Source organism: Furipterus horrens, unplaced genomic scaffold, assembly GCF_987537825.1.
Source record: "Furipterus horrens unplaced genomic scaffold, mFurHor1.1.pri manual_scaffold_13, whole genome shotgun sequence".
Lineage (NCBI taxonomy): Eukaryota > Metazoa > Chordata > Mammalia > Chiroptera > Furipteridae > Furipterus > Furipterus horrens.
Window position 1 is genome coordinate 51580025 of NW_028327183.1, and position 16258 is coordinate 51596282.

The 16258-nt window shown below is 50.3% G+C and overlaps 2 protein-coding genes across 3 annotated transcripts; both read right to left on the reverse strand.

Annotated features, from left to right (window-relative positions):
• Positions 1-1438: 1438 nt before the first annotated feature.
• On the reverse strand, positions 1439-3893 carry LOC149995237 (sialic acid-binding Ig-like lectin 5). 2 transcript variants are annotated; one of them, XM_090260292.1, is made up of 7 exons: positions 3857-3893; positions 3399-3779; positions 2909-3187; positions 2610-2657; positions 2137-2391; positions 1775-2057; positions 1439-1574 (listed from the first exon to the last, which is right to left on the reverse strand). In XM_090260292.1, the coding sequence occupies exons 1-7, from the start codon at positions 3891-3893 to the stop codon at positions 1439-1441; spliced, it is 1419 nt and encodes a 472-aa protein (XP_090116418.1). The 2 variants fall into 2 exon arrangements, with proteins under 2 accessions (XP_090116418.1, XP_090116420.1); XM_090260294.1 differs by having other exon boundaries at positions 1439-1542; positions 1761-2057.
• Positions 3894-13689: 9796 nt separating this feature from the next.
• On the reverse strand, positions 13690-16056 carry LOC149995238 (sialic acid-binding Ig-like lectin 14). Its single transcript, XM_090260305.1, has 7 exons — positions 15997-16056; positions 15538-15915; positions 15049-15327; positions 14749-14796; positions 14275-14533; positions 14024-14167; positions 13690-13846 (listed from the first exon to the last, which is right to left on the reverse strand). Exons 1-7 carry the CDS (start codon positions 16031-16033, stop codon positions 13786-13788), a joined length of 1206 nt encoding a protein of 401 aa, XP_090116431.1. The 5' UTR covers positions 16034-16056; the 3' UTR covers positions 13690-13785.
• Positions 16057-16258: the final 202 nt, after the last annotated feature.

The following is a 16258-nucleotide window of genomic DNA, read 5'->3' on the forward strand; positions in this document are numbered from 1 at the left end:
AGGGTTTTGCTGGGAACCCTGAGTGAAGGGGAGAGAAGAGTCAGTGAAGAGTAAGGTAGACATGGACCCAGGGGGAAGTTGGGCAGACCCAACAGTAATTCATTCATTTTCATATTCCACACAACTAATCATAAACTCAACTATTTGCTCAATCATTTAAAATTTTGTAATACTAGGGTTGATTAGGCCATATTGAGGGCTACTAATCACATTTCATCCTCACAGAAATCAAGTGTAAATGATAGTCTTATTATTTCCATTTACAGATAGAGAATCTGAGATGAGGAGAGGTGAGGCAAGATGCCCAGAAGAGTAGAAAGTAATAGTTTTGTGGCAATGGTTCTGGCAGGCTGTACCAGGCAGAGAGGTGAGGTGGGCTAAATGGTCAGCAGGGCTGGGGCAGGAGACTGACCATTGGCTTCAGGAGATGAAGGGGAGGTCAGCTCCCAGCTCTCTGTTCAGCTGACCACAGAGGTGCAGGTTTGGTGAAATGCTGGGAAGCTCTGTCTGGACTTATTGAATGGATGTGCCCAACCTCCCTCCCTTCACTGCAGGAGAAGACACCCTCATCACTCACCAAGGAGACTGTTCCTATGACAGTGTCTTCATCATTTCTGACCTCTGGTTTCCTGGCTGCTTGTTTCCTTCTGGCTTTCACTCTAAGGGAAGAAGTCAGAGCCACAATGGCTCACGCACAGGTGGGCAGGCTGCCCCCACTCCCTGGTAACACAACTGAGCATCCAGACCCTGGAACCAGACTCAGAGATCCTCTTATTTGCAAGTGTGTGCTCCGTCCCCTGGATGACCAGGTGTTTGGCTAAGACTAAACTTACATCATGATAGGCCCCTATACAGAGAGAAACTTATTCATGAGAAATCATACAGTGTTATTAAGGATCGCCCCAATGTAGAATCAACCCAACTGTCCTTCGATGAACAAAGAGACAGATAAAATGTGCCCTATCCATACCATAGAATCTTATTTGGAAATAAAAAAATAAAATAAAGAGACATGAAACTTGAAAATATGCTAAGTGGAAATAAATCATTCACAAAAGACAGTGTATTGTAGGATTCCATTTCTATGAAATGTGGAGAATAAGCAAATCTAGAGACACTGGAAATACATTAGTGGCTGCCTGGGGTTGGGAGGAGAATGAAGGCAAAATGACAAATATGGGATTTTTTGTTCACTTTGTGTTAATGAAAATATTATAAATATGATTGTGGTGACTGGTGCACAACTCTGTGACTGAACTAGAAGCCATTGAGTGGTACACTTTAAACATATAGGAATTCTATCTCAATAGGGCTGCTACCCTATCCTCCCTGCCACCCCCCAAAGATCTTTGTGTATGTACTCAGCTACATCTTGGGCTCAGGTCCCCCATCTGTACCCCCTAGAACACAGCTTCCTGTACGTTCCCGGGATGCAGGCTCACATGCGAAAGTAGATGAGACACAGACACAGCGACAGCAGGGCCAAGGCACCAGCACCTCCAAGAGCCGCAGGAACAGCTCCCGACACGAATGCCGACTGCCCTGCAGAGAAAAGGGGCATGAGCCCACCCACTCTCAGGACTCAGAGTCTTGTCTTCCCACCTCCTTGCAGAACCCGGGGTAGGTTCTGTTCAGACACCAAACGGAGGGTCCGGTCGTAGCAATCACGCCCTTCCCGGCCGCAGCCCCTCTCCCTGGTACCAGCTCCTCTCTGACCCCACCCTGTCTCCCGAAGCCTCTGTCCCGAGCAGGCCTCTGACTTGGCGGCGGCGACAGCAGCAGGACAGAGGCGCTCTGGGCCCCGTGGACGTTCCCGGCCTCGCAGCTGAGTCGGAGGCCGGTGCCGAGCCCCCTGCGGAGGCTCATGGCGTTGTGGGCCCAGGGCCCGGCTGAGTGGGAGGTGACCGTGTAGGAGCCGTCGCTGGGGGTCCCCTCCAGCAGCCGCTCCCCCAGCCGCCAGCGCAGCGAGGGGCCCGGCTGTGCTCGGGAGGAGCAGCTGCAGTTCACACCCTCGTTCTCCTCCCAGGAGCAGGCGGGTCCCAGCAGCTGTGGGGGGTCTGCGGGGAGAAGGTCAGCAGTGCCTCTGCCCGCCGGGGACCCAGGTCACTTGCCCAGGGGTCCCCAGCCCCAACTCACAGTGCACAGAGAGGCTGAGAGAGATACTTTGGGAGCCCAGCGGGTGCCGAGCGCGGCAGGTGAGCTCTCCTTCGTCCCCCGACCCCACGCGAGGCAACTCCAGGATCGCGGTGCTGGAGATGGGGGTGGCGTTCAGGGCTGGGGACCCCCGGAACCAGCTCAGCGCTGCAGGGGGGTTGCTGTCAGCCACACAGAGCAGCCGCAGCGCCTCGCCCTCCAGGATGGGAAGGGATGTGGTTTGCAGAATCTTGAGGGCTGGGGGAGAGAAGTGCAGGGAGAGGGGCCAGGGTAAGAGCAGGAGATGCCGCTATGGGACACAGGGGGCAGATGCCCACCCATGGAGGTGAGGGAGGGAGGGTGATGATTTTCAGCCTTGCATCTCCGAAATCTGATCCCATTCAACTGTTCCCCCCTCAGTTCCATGGTGGCTCCAGGAGAAGGTCTCAGCCCCAGAGACTGAGGTTCTTTCCTACCTGTGACATTTCTGAAGGACATGCCTATGGTGAGGTTCCGTGGGGCATCTGGGACAGAAAGACATGGCCCAGCTTCAGAGGGGAGGAGCCGGTGGAAGTCACCCCAACTCAAGGAGGGGCGGTGGGAACCAGGAAGGAAAGATAGGTGTTCTTCCGGCCCCCTCCCGCCTGCACTCAGATCCGTGCATGGGTGTTCTCAGGGAGCTAAGCCACCTGTGCACACAACACACACACACACACACACACACAGAAGTCAGTCCCACTGCCCTCACGGAACCAGCCATCCCTCCAACACTCACAGGAGACATTGAGCCGGATGGTTCTCTGCGTGGTCACCCCAGTTACTTGGTGTGTCACCTGACAGGTGAGGTTGGTGCCGTGGTGCCAGGGCCTCGGGGTGAAGGTGAGCACAGAGGAGCGAAGGGTCAGGGGCTTCAGAGAGTCAACAGCGGCTCCCACCCAGGAGAAGCTGAGAGGAGGTCCCCCTTCAGAGGACCCAGGCAGGCTGCAGGTCAGCTCCGAGGGGCGGCCGGACTCCAGGGGCTCCGGAATGAGGATGTCTGGTTTCTGTGTGAGGTCTGAGGAGGCGAGAGGGAGGTGCTGGGGCCGCAGGGTTAGGGACTGAGACTGAAACAGTGCAAGGGACCCGGGCCTTGGTGCCCCAGATCACCTGAGGTCCTGTGTCTCTTATGAGCACCCGGGTCCCAAGCCCTGAATCACAGAATGTCCCAGGGTCCTCTTCCTGTTCAAAAATGGGCTCACATGTCTCAGCCAGTGACCCTGGTGTACCTGTCACCTGCAGTGTCAGCAACTTATCCCAGTAAGTATATTTCACAGCACTTCCTCTCTCCACTTGGAAGATGTAGGTTCCTGAGTCACTCCTCCTGGCGTTTCTGATGCTCAGGGAACAGTTGCTGGTCGTGGGGTCCGCGAGAAGGAATCGGCTCCGGGTTTCTCTCTTCACTGGTTTATTTGGGTTGTTTGTGGCCACAGGAGAATCAGAATCTGTGTCATCCCCACTCCAGTACCAGTAGGTGTAGAGTTTGCTAGTGGGATACCACGGAATCCGTGGGTAGGAGAAGGAGCAGGGCACGTGGATGCACAGACCCTCCTGCACACTCACCGATTTTTGCACTCGGAGCTCATAGCCTTGCTGCTGCTGCAGGGATCCTGGGGGGACTCAGAGGCTCAGCTGTAACCCCTTCCCTTCCCCCACCTGCCCGTCCCCCCGTCCTCAGCCGACTCACCCCCCCACAGCAGGGGCAGCAGCAGCAGAGGCACCATGTCTGCATCTGACAGGCAGAGAGGGTCCCGGTCCCCGTGTCAGGGCGGGGAATGCCCAGCTGTGGGGTGGGGCCGAGGACACCCCAACAGGAAACCATGGGTGACCGACTGTGGCCAGGCCTGGAGGGGGAACTTGGGCTCAAGAGTGATAGGGGTGCACTGAGGGCTGAGAAATCGTCCTGTGTCACCTCTAACCTGAGCCTGCAGGTGATATACTGAAGCCTCCAGTGGGTGACAGGCTCGTTCACATGTGGATCTGAAAGTGATTGCCTTGTAGCTGATGTTTAAGTCAAGAGGTAGGTTGCCCAGGGGCCATCGTGGTCAGAGCTGGTCCTAGTGAATCCAGGCTCCCACTCTCTACCCAAAACCTTAATATTCTGGAAAAAGATGAGTTTAAATTTTATTTAGATCACCAACTGCTAAAAAAGAGGAAGAAATTTAATCTCAACTCCAGTGGAAGGTGGAACCCCGGGGAAAGCTGGGTCTCAAAGCCCTTTGCTCTGAGCGTTTTGGAGACATGAGATACACACATGTTCCTCTTCAAGTGTCTGGGGGCCTGTGAGACAGCGATGGCACACAGAAGCCCCCCAAAACAGGACATGTGCAGGCAGATCTGACCCCATTCAGCTGGGACCCCAGAGGCACAGCAGCAAGTTCGCCAACTTAAAACTTACCCAGCTCCATCCTCAGGGCCCCTCACGCATGCGTCCCTTTTCAAAGCTTCAGCAAGGGCTCCAGGGATGTGTGGAAATAACCTGCAAGCCCACTGCTCTTCCATGAAAGAAAAAACTTAAACTTTTCCCAAATATGACAATGATGTGAAACATTTCACATGTCCCAGTAACAAGCGGTGTGACTGAAAGATTGTTTCTTGAACTGTACTGGGGAAAAAGAATGTCAATCCCTTGTGCTGCCGGAAATGCTGAATTCTCTTCTATTCTTTTATTATATAAGCATAATATTAATATTTAGTACTGTGAGACAGAATTATTCTCCTATAAAAAGGCAAAAGGAATTATCAGTCAAAAACAGGTAGAGAGCGTGTTTGCAGGTGTGCCAGACAGGAATGCCACACTATTAACAAAAATAGCCTCTCATTTTCTGAATTGTTTATATTTTCATTTTCAGCATTTTAGTTCTTCTTACTTGATGTGATCTGTTTTCTCACTTTAGAAAAATTCACAGCTGCCACGTGCTTTTTTTCTGAAACAATTATCTCAACATTGGCGTAAATATCAGACTCCACAGAACCGGGGTCTGCCCCTGACACACGGAAAATGTGAACCAGTTCCACTCCACTCACCCCGCACTATTCATGTTTTCAAAGAAGATGGTCTTGTGCAAGCAAAGGACTAAAGGAAGCATCATTTCCTTCGATGTGAACCCACAATTCACATTACCAGGCGGTCTAGCAAATCTGAAGCTGGACTATAAAAATGAGAAGAAAAAAGTGTTGGCACGAATATTCAGAGAGGAGAACACCCTTGCACTGTTTCTGAGAATGTAAATTGGGGATCATCGTGTCAATCAGTAGGGGACGTCCTTGATAATTAGTAAAAAGCTGCCATAATATCCAGCAGTTCCACTTCTGGGTATTCATTTGGAGGAAATGAAAATACTAACTGAAAAAGACGTGTGCACGTCTATGTTCATTGCAGCATCGTTTACAACAGCCGTCTTGTCTGCCAATAAATGATGGATGAAGAAAATGTGCACAGATACAATGGGATGTTTCTGTGCCATAAACAAGGAGGAAATCCTCCAATTCACAACGACTGTACACAAATGGAACGTGAGTGCATCCTGCTACGTGTAGTAAATGAGACAGAGAAAGACAAATACTGTGTGATTTCACTAGGATGTGGAAACTTTAAGAAAAGAATCCATCTCACAGACAGAATAGATGGTTGGTGGCCAGACAGAGGGTGGCATTGGGCAAAATGGGTGTGGGGGGTCGAAGGTACAGTCTTCATTACAAAATAATTAAATCATGAAGACATCAGGTACAGCGTGGTGACTGTAGTTAATAGTAGTGGGTATTAGTATTATACTGGTAACTATAATGAGGTAGTTAATGATACTGTGTTGTACACTTTAAAGTTACTAAGAGAGCCCTGGCTGGTGTGGCTCAGTGGACTGAGTGCTGGCCTGTGAACTGGAGGGTCGCCAGTTTGATTCCCGGTCGGGGCACATGGCTGGGTTGCGGGCCGGGTCCCTGGGTGGGGGTGCACAAGAGGCAACCACGCATTGATGTTTCTCTCCCTCTTTCTCCCTCCCTTCTCTTCTTTCAAAAATAAATAAATAATACAGATAAATAAAATAATAAAATAGTACTACTCTTTCAAAATAAATTAGTGAATAAAGTTTCTGAGACATAAGATTATTTAAAGGTCTCATTACAAGAAACTATGTGGTAATGGGTGTTAACAAGACATGTTGTGGTGACAACTTTGCAATATATATGCACATCAAATCATTGTTATATGTCAATTATATCCCAATAATACATATATGTACTTAAAAAAAGAACTCAGACTGGCTGCTTGGGTGACATTAGAGTGGCCCAAGTCTTCCACACAGAGTTCCACTTCTGCTCTGTTTGTGTTCCAACACCCTCATAACAAACTCTTCACACTGAATTCCCGCTGCTGGCCCTGGCACGTGTGGCTCAGTGCATTGAGTGTCAGATGTGAACCAAAAGGTCTTCGCTTCACTTTGGGGCACACGCCTGGGTTGCAGGACCCCAGCTGGGGGCGTGTGAGAGGTAACTGATCAATGTATCTCGTGCACATCGATGTTTCTCTCCCTCTCTTTCTCCTGCCCCCTCTCTCTAAAAATAAATAATAAAGTATTTCTTTAAAAATTATTGCTGCTGAAAGACATGGTTGGGCTTCTCTTTCCCCAACCCACCCTTGACTGAATAAATCTCAAGAGATAAACAAGGAGCAGTGGGTGATTTCAAATGCCTTCATGATAAAACTCATAACCAACTCAGAACAGAGGAGAATTTCCTTAATGAGATAGCGGGTGTCTTCAGCAAACATCATACTGAATGCAGTAGCATTGGGTTCCAATATAGAAGGGGTATGACAATCATTAAAAACTGTGAAAAACAAAAAGAAGACAAAGCAGTCTCTCTTCATAAATGAATGTATATATAGAAAAATCCACATTACATAGAGAGGCATTTGGGGGCTTAATATGAAAATTAGCAAGGGCCTTAGAGACAAAATCAAATTCCAAAACTCAAATGCATTTTTCTATCAGCACAATAAACAAAAGGTAAGATGTTATAAAGGATGCCATTGACAAGAGCACCAGAAGTTACAATACACCTGAAATATATCTGTTCATATATGCACATAATAAAATATAAAATGCACTTTTTCAATGAAAGAGATGATAAATCTGTCTGAAGGACATGAAAGATGTTACTAAATAAAGAAATATGCGTGTGGATTGAGCGTCGGCCTGCGAGTTAAGTGTCGCTGGTTTGATCTTCCAGTCAGGGCACATCAGAGAAGGAAAACTCTGACTCCAAAAAACCTCCGCTGCCTTGCGGCATACCTCCTCAGGGGAAAGGCTAGGGGAGTAAACCCCGACAGAAAATCCGGAGCCGGAGTCCCTAAGGCGGTTTGACGTTGTAGTCAACACCGGCAACTCCTGCGGCGCACCTGAAGCCAAGCTGTATTGACTCCGTCTTTCCCTTGGACCCTTCAGCTGCGAAGAGAGGGGGGGTCTGCTGCATGGGCAACAGCAGACCCTCCATATCACCCTGCCCAGGCTCTGTAGCTTCAGCTTCACTGGAGAGGACACTCCAGCATTATCGCAAGATGTCGATTCAACACGGGAGGAGACAGATACCGTGTCACTCCCGAGTTGGACTGCACAGCCATTCTCGGCGGTGCAGATAGACTCTTAAGAAGCTACACCATCGTCTCTCGAGACGGACGGCTGCCAACGATTGTGTAAAAGTCCACTCTAGCCAGATGAATATGCAGAATTAAAGTAACATGTCACCCAATCCCCAAGTTCACTTTTGGGAAACTTGATACCGCTGTTGTAAAATTTATATGAAAGCAAATTTTTCCAAATGCAGCCACGACAAACATGGAGAACAAAGTATAAGGACAGGCTCTGTAGGACTTCAGGACCCAGTAAAGGGTTACAGATGATAAGGCGGTGTTGCATTCACTGACACGGTGTTACACCACTAAACCACGGGGACAGAATAGGGCGTCTAGACCTAGACCACAGGAAATGTCATGCAGATAGAGGAGGTGATGCAGAGAAGTAACACAAAGATAAACATCTGTTTTAGTTTTTCTAATGTATGAATTTTATTTTTTATTTAATTTTTATTTCATTTTCGAGTACAGTTTGGTCCCCTTATACCCCCTGCACCCAGCAATCACCGCACCGTTGTGCATGTCTATGAACCTTTTTCCTTTATGCTCAAACTACCTCCTCCCTCATTCCTCCCTTCCCTCCCCCTCACCCCTCACCCACTTGCTGTCATCCTGCTGAGAGAGAGAGAGAGAGAGAGAGAAATATCAACTTCATGTTTCACTTACTGATGCATTAATTGATAGATTCCTGCATGTTCCCTGACCTGGGATTGAACCGTGAACCTTGCTAATTGGAACAATGTTCTAACCAACTATGCTACCAGGCCAAGCATGATAAACATTTCAATAACACATGTGGGCAACTAGAAATCCGAATGCAGTTGAATGAGATTGCACCCCTAGCTCCCACAATGCAGTAAAATCAAGTGCAGATGGATTGAAGATCTATTGTTGCACAAGAAAAAGAAAATAGAGTTGTTAGAAGATAATGGAGCAGGGCTGTCTGCATGAATTTACAGTAGGGAGGGATTTCTGAAGAAGACATAAAAAGCACTAGTTATAAAGACAAACATCAAAACTTGGACTATGCTGAAACTACGGACTCCTCCTATAAGGCACCATAGGCAGACTTCTAGCCAAGTTGGAGGCATAAACAAACATGCTGCATCTCCCTCCACAATTAAGAAGTAATACAACTACCTCAAATCTAGAAACAATGAGAAGTTCCAGAAAGTCAAACTGCATGGACGTCCAACAAACAAAGATATAAAGAAGAAATATTCATCCAGACATGTAGGAGTGGCGGAGCCGGGGCAGAGAGGACGCAGTGTGGTGGTGGCAGCAGCGGCAGCAGCAGCAGGCTGGTGGAAAGCACAATTACGCATTTTAAAAAGTCAGAATGGACACCTGGGGAGCGTTCTCAGCTCCTCACCAGACCACAGAGCTCATGGTTGCTGCACCGGGGAAAATCAAACCTCATTGCTTCTGACTGTGCAAACCAGTGGGGGTTGGGATGGAGGCAGAAACAGCTGGTCTCTCAGCAGAGTCCGCTTGTTTAAAGGGCCCTCACCACCCTAGAATGTCCGCAGACCCACCCACTCTGGGAACGATGGCCAGGGCAAGAGCTACAGGGGTGCCAGTTTCATACAGAAGTGGGAGAAGTGCCTGGAAAAAGGGGCGAGTGCTGAACAGGCAGCATTGTTCCCTCTCAGACATCTCCCCTACATACAGCACCACAATGTGGTGAAACAGGTTGCTGTGTACTGACAAATACCTTAGGCTCCGCCTCTTACAACATAACAGGAGTGACAGCTCTACCTTAAACACAAGAGGCAAACAAACAGAGGAGCCTGGCATGATGAGGAGATAGAGAAGTATGGCCCAAAAGAGGGAGCGGATCAGGGTTCAGGTGAGAGAAATGAGTGACGAGGAGATAGCCAACCTAACAGATGCATCGTTTAATACACTGGTGATAAAGACGCTCACAGGCTTGACAGATATGCTTGAGTACGGCAAACGCATAAGAAAAGAAGTGAAGGCTCTGCTAAGTTAAACGAAGGAAAATCCACACAAAACCAATGATGAAGGGAAGAAAATCAGGATTCAAATCGATGATTTGGAACATGAGGAAGAAAAAAACAGTCAACCAGCGCAGACTGAGGAGACAGGCATTGAAAAAAATGAGAAGAGGCTTGGGAATCTCTGGGACACCTTTAAACATGCCAACATCTGAATGATAAGGATGCCAAAAGAAGAAGAAGAGCAAGAAATAGGGAACTTATGTAAAGAAATAATGAAGGAAAACTTCCCAAATTTTGTGAAGGGAATGGACATACAAGTCCAGGAGGCACAGAGAGTCCCAGACGAGCTGGATCCAGAGGGGACCACACCAAGACACATCATGGTTAAAATGGTGAAGGTGAAAGATAAAGAGAGAATCCTAAAAGCAGCAAGAGAGAACCCTAAAAGCAGCAAGAGAAAAGCAAAGAGTTGCCTACAAAGGGGTGTCTATAAGACTATCAGCTGATTTCTCAAAAGCACTTTGCAGACAAGAAGGGACTGGCAAGAAGTATTCAACATGGTGAAAAGCAAGGACCTACAACCAAGATTACTCTATCCAGCACAGCTATCAGTTAGAATGGAAGGGCAGATGAAGTGCTTCCCAGACAAGGTGAAGCTAAAGAGTTCATCATCACTGAGCCATTATTATATGAAATGTCAACGAGACTTACTTAAGAGAAAAAAGATCAAAACTATGAACACTAAAATGACAAGAGACTCACTTATCAACAACTGAATCTAAACATTAAAAACAAAATCCTACTAAGCAAACTAGAATAGGAACAGATCATAGGTGTGGAGATGATGTGGAATGTTTTCAGATGGGAGGGTGTGGGGGGACAGGTGGGGAAATGGTGCAGGGACTAAGAAGCATAACTAGTTGGTACAAAATAGACAGAGGAAGTTAAGAATAATATAGGAAAGGGTGAAGCCAAAGAACTTACATGCATGACCCATGGACATGAGCTAAGGGGCGTGGAATTGCTGGAGGGAAGGGGGTTACTGTGCAGAGGGGAGCAAAGAGGCAATAATTGAAACTATTGTAACAACATAATCAATAAAATATACTTAAAAAAAAGAAACATAGGCCATGCTCAATCATCAGCCATCAAGTGAGAGAAAAACTTTACAACACATGTAAACATTAAAGTTTCACTCTCAAGAATAGGAAAATATTTCTACACACACACACACACACACACACACACACTGGATTTGGAAGGCTGACTACAAAAAAATGAATGTAAACTATTTTGGTTTCCAATGGGGGGAAGGTGGGGAGTTCCTCCCACACCACCAAGTAATTCAGCTCAATTCTGACACTACCTACCTGAGGACAACATCAGAGCCCACAATTAAAGCTTCAGTTCTTAACGTGTCCCCCCGAACCCAACGTCAGATGCCAGTGCCAAGTCCAGTTCTCACCTGTGCCTTCAACACACCAGCTATGAATCAGGGTCCCAAGACTTCCTCCTCTTTGAATTTATTAACTTGCCAGAATGGCTCACAGAACGCAGAGCACATCTTACTCACGAGGTCACAGGTTTGTTATAAAAGAATATGACTCGGGATGGAGCAGATGCAGAGGGCAGGGTGTGCAGTCAGGGGCGTGGAGCTTCCGTGGCCTCTCTGAGGTCCCTCCCTCCCAGCGCCAACGCGCGTTCACCAACCCGAGCGCTCCAAACCGCGTCCTTTTTGGTGTGTATGGAGTCTGCACTACATAGCCATGATCAGAAATCACTGAACGTTGGTGAGTGGTCCCACCCAGGCCCTCCTGTCTGGTTCCCTCTGGCTTTTGTGCCACCCAGCACGGGAGGCTCCTCTCACACTGGAGATTGCAGATGTGGCCCCAACACTGCCCCATCCCTTAAGTCCGCGCTCTGTCCCCTGGGTCAGGAGTGACAGACAGTTGGGGCGGTGAGAGGAGAGGAAGCTGTGACCACAGCCACAGGCACGGATGGAAGGACCTGCACCAGGCAACCAGGGCCTCAGAGCAGAGAGGAGGCCGGGCTGATCCACCTCTGAGCACGAGGCCCCTGCGAACACAACCCACAGCCGTGACTTGGGGGAAAGGAGCAACCACGATCGCATTCCAGAAGGGCCACAGAATCCATCTCAGGGATGGGAGTGTGTGTGTGAGAGTGTGTGAGTATTTTCCATGTGAACTACTGATAAAATTATTTGTGGAGGTGAAATTCACATGACATAAAATTACTGAGATGATTTCGGATGTGTAGACTGGGGGGCTGTTTATCGCGACACTTCTCCCATCGCCGTAGTTTCCGCAGGCCTCCCACACTCCTTCCCCACACCGCCTGCCGTGCAGGGATCTGTGGGGGGCGATTAGAAATTAGAAATGATTAATGCACTGATGGGCCAAATAAATCCTACAGGCAGAAGGGTGTCTATTATTTTTTAGTTAAATTTTACTTTTCAACTTTACTTTACATTCAGTATTATTTTGTATTAGTTTTGAGTACACAACATGGTAGAAAGAGAATCAGATACATATTTTTTTATTTACTGATTTGAGAGAGAGAGGAAAAGAGAAATAAACATCGATGTGAGAGAGAAACATCGATCGAGTCCCTTCCATCGGTGCCCCCATTGGGGATCGAACCTGCAAACTGCATGTGCCCTGACAGGATATAATATCCGCAACTTTCAGTGGACAAGACAGTGCTCCAGTCCATGGAGCCACACTGGCCAGAACAAGAATCACGTGCTGTGAGAAGTGATTCCCCTGACATTTCCAGCACCCACCAGGCACCATAACTAGTTATTTCATTATTATTATCTATGTTCCTTATGACTATACCAAAAGGTATCTCTTTAACTCAGATTCTCAGGCAGGGTCTGGCTCATTGAAATCCTGGATGGAAAACCAAGGTCATGACCTCCCTCTGCTGGACACGGTGCCATCCGCGTTTCTATGTTCCTGAGTCATCTCACCTGAGATGTTCTCCCTGGGAAAGCCCTCCTGGTCTTCTGCTCTGACATCCGAGAGGTAATAACCTCAGAGAATAAGGATAGCATGGTGATCCTTCAGGAGATAAAATCATGAGTCCTGTTTTGTATATTTTTGCATCTAGAGCCAGTTAGACCCACTAGGGGAGAGGAATGGATTCATTGCAAACTTCATTACAGGTTTGGCCCAGAACCGTTAGCTCAGCCACAGTCATTCTCAGATCCCAAAACTGGGCTCAAGAAACTCCCACACACACTAAATACAACAGCAAAGTCAATTTTTATGTTGCAGTACTTAACATACTTTTATTTATAATTAAACAGTAATCACTACAAGGTAGGCATCTTTGAATAGAACAGGAAGAGCTGTGCTCCTAACTACTCTGTATGAGTGTCTGCACTGACAGGACACTTTGGGAGACTAGAAACTCAGGTGTTACCAGGTAAGGGTGAGGAGAGAGAGAGGACAGGCCAATGGGAGAGGCACAGGCAGAAAAAGGGGCCATCATGGGTGGGTATCACCTGTTGTTCTTTTTCTGCATCTTAGGATGCTTTCAAGTCTGAAAAACCGCTGGCCAAGGAGAGACAGCTCCTCCCAGGACTCCCCACCTCTCAGAGACAGGGAAGGACTCTGCCAGGAACAGCCCCTCAGAGGCAAACCATCCAGCCCTGAGCCCACATTCCCCAGCCACCAACCTGCCGTCAATCACTGAGGACCTGGGACCAGAGAAACAGAGACCACCCGCAGGAACACACCCACCAAGTATGTACAAAGGCCTCCCCCTGCACTGGCCTGGATTTCCATGGAAACCCCCATAAGGCTCTGACTAGGCTTCCCCCAACTTGTATCTGCCTCCTGAGGAGACCTGGCGCTTCCCCTGGGGCCCTGCCTGGTCTGGCGGGACGTCCTCTCAGAAAATGAAAGTCATAGAATCTTCTTTCATTGGTATTGACTGTCCTTGTCGTCACTCAGTCACACAAATTAAAACCCCAAGGGCACGATTGAGACAGGTGAGTCAGGAGTTTCCAGGGAGAAGGTGACACTGATGTCCCACGATGGCCCCTTGGACCCCGCATCTCACCTCAGTGCCATCGTGACATAAGGGAGAATCGGTCAGGATGTGGGCGTTGTTGTCAGGGGGCCTCCGCACCTGCAGAGCCAACACAGGCCTCGCTCAGCTCAGCTCCAGGCAGGGGGACAGCTCAGCCCCACCTGGAACTGGGGCCAGTCACTGACCGGCCCTGTAGGGAGACAGACCTGCCCACCTGGTGTAGTAGAGCCAGGTGAGGCCGTAGGTGAGGAGGAAGCCGGCCCCCATGAGGGCCCCTCTGACCAGGGTGAGCACCAGGGGCCACGAGCCCTGTTCCTCCTCAGTCACACACCTGCAGGGAGGGGGGCTTCCTGGGGAAGAGGAGAGGGGGTGTGACATTGTGACCCCCGGTCCTGTCCTCCCCACAGCCCCAACGCCTGACCTGGCTGCCGGCTCCCAGCACCTGTCCTGCACTCACTCTGCACAGAGAGGCTGACGGAAGCATGCTGGGAGCCCAGCGGGTGCCGAGCGCGGCAGGTGAGCTCTCCTTCGTCCCCTGACCCCACACGAGGCAGCTCCAGGATCGCGGTGCTGGAGATGGGGGTGGCGTTCAGGGCTGGGGGACCCCGGAACCAGCTCAGCACTGCAGGGGGGTTGCTGTCAGCCACACAGAGCAGCCGCAGCGCCTCGCCCTCCGGGATGGGAAGGGATGTGGTTTGCAGAATCTTGAGGGCTGGGGGAGAGAAGTGCCGGGAGAGGGGGAGAGGGCAGCGGGGGAGGAGAGAGAGAGAGAGAGAAACAGAAAGAGAACACACAGGGGGCAACTGCCCACCCACAAAGGTGAGGGAAGGAGGGTGATGATCTGATCCCATTCACACTGTTCCGCCCTCAGTTCCATGGCAGCCCCAGGGGCAGGTCCCAGCCCCAGGCACTGAGGTTCTTTCCTACCTGTGACATTTCTGAAGGACATGCCTATGGTGAGGTTCTGTGGGGCGTCTGGGACAGAAAGACATGGCCCAGCTTCAGAGGGGAGGAGCGGATGGAAGTCACCCCAACCCAAGGAGGGGCGATGGGAACCAGGAAGGAGGGATAGCTGTCCTCGCCCCCTCCCCGCCTGCACTCAGATCCGTGCACGGGTGTTCTCAGGGAGCTCAGCCACCTGTGCACACAACACACACACACACTCACACACACACACACAAGCCAGTCCCACTGCCCCAGGGAACCAGCCATCCCTCCAACACTCACAGGAGACATTGAGCCGGATGGTTCTCTGCGTGGTCACCCCAGTTACTTGGTGTGTCACCTGACAGGTGAGGTTGGTGCCGTGGTGCCAGGGCCTCGGGGTGAATGTGAGCACAGAGGAACGGAGGGTCTCGGGATTCAGAGAGTCAACAGCAGCTCCAGCCCAGGAGAAGCTGAGAGGACGTCCCCCTTCACAGGACCCAGGCAGGCTGCAGGTCAGCTGCGAGGGGCGGCTGGACTCCAGGGGCTCCGGAATGAGGATGTCTGGTTTCTGTGTAAGGTCTGAAGAGGCGAGAGGGAGGTGCTGGGGCCCAGGGTTAGTGACCCAGACTTAGACCCTGCAAGGGACCCGGGCCTTGGTGCCCTAGATCACCTGAGGTCCTGTGTCTCATATGAGCACCCGGGGCCCAAGCCCTGAATCAGAGAATGTCCGAGGGTCCTCTTCCTGTTCAAAAATGGGCTCACATGTCTCAGCCAGTGACCCTGGCGTACCTGTCACCTGCAGTGTCAGCCTCTTATCCTGGTAAGTATATTTCACAGCACTTCCTCTCTCCACTCGGAAGACGTAGGTTCCTGAGTCACTCCTCCTGGCGTCTCTGATGCTCAGGGAACAGTCATTGGTCGTGGGGTCCGCGAGGAGGAATCGGCCCCGGGTGTCTTTCTTCACTTCTTTATCTGAGTTTGTAGCCACAAGTACATCATAATTTCTGTTATACCCACGCTGGTACCAGTAGGTGTAGGGTTTGCTAGTGGAATACCACGAACTCCATGGGTAGGAGAAGGAGCAGGGCACGTGGACGCACAGACCCTCCTGCACACTCACCGATTCCTGCACTTGGAGCTCATAGCCTTCCTGCTGCTGCAGCGACCCTGGGGGGACACAGAGGCTCAGCTGTAACCCCTTCCCTTCCCCCACCTGCCCGTCCCCCCCCCCGTCCTCAGCCCACTCACCCCCCCACAGCAGGGGCAGCAGCAGCAGAGGCACCATGTCTGCATCTGACAGGCAGAGAGGGTCCCGGTCCCCGTGTCAGGGAGGGGAATGCCCAGCTGTGGGGTGGGGCCGAGGACACCCCAACAGGAAGCCATGGGTGACAGAGCTGTGGCCAGGCCTGGAAGGGGAACTTGGGCTCCACAGGCCATGGGGGTGGGGTGGGTGCTGTGAAATCACCGTCTCAACTTCAGCCCTCTGTCAGGTCCCCCAAGTCGATATACC

Bases quoted from the DNA above. Each gene is read 5' to 3' on its own strand.
- LOC149995237 (XM_090260292.1), bottom strand. From the start codon at position 3,893: ATGGTGCCTCTGCTGCTGCTGCCCCTGCTGTGGGGGG. The intron at 2,058-2,136 runs GTGAGTTGGGGC...TTCTCCCCGCAG, and splicing joins TCTCAGCCTCTCTGTGCACT to ACCCCCCACAGCTGCTGGGA. The intron at 1,575-1,774 runs GTCGCCGCCGCC...CTGAGTCCTGAG, and splicing joins AGCGCCTCTGTCCTGCTGCT to AGTGGGTGGGCTCATGCCCC.
- LOC149995238 (XM_090260305.1), bottom strand. From the start codon at position 16,033: ATGGTGCCTCTGCTGCTGCTGCCCCTGCTGTGGGGGG. The intron at 14,797-15,048 runs GTGAGTGTTGGA...TTTCTGTCCCAG, and splicing joins CATCCGGCTCAATGTCTCCT to ACGCCCCACAGAACCTCACC. The intron at 14,534-14,748 runs GTAGGAAAGAAC...TCTCTCCCCCAG, and splicing joins GTCCTTCAGAAATGTCACAG to CCCTCAAGATTCTGCAAACC.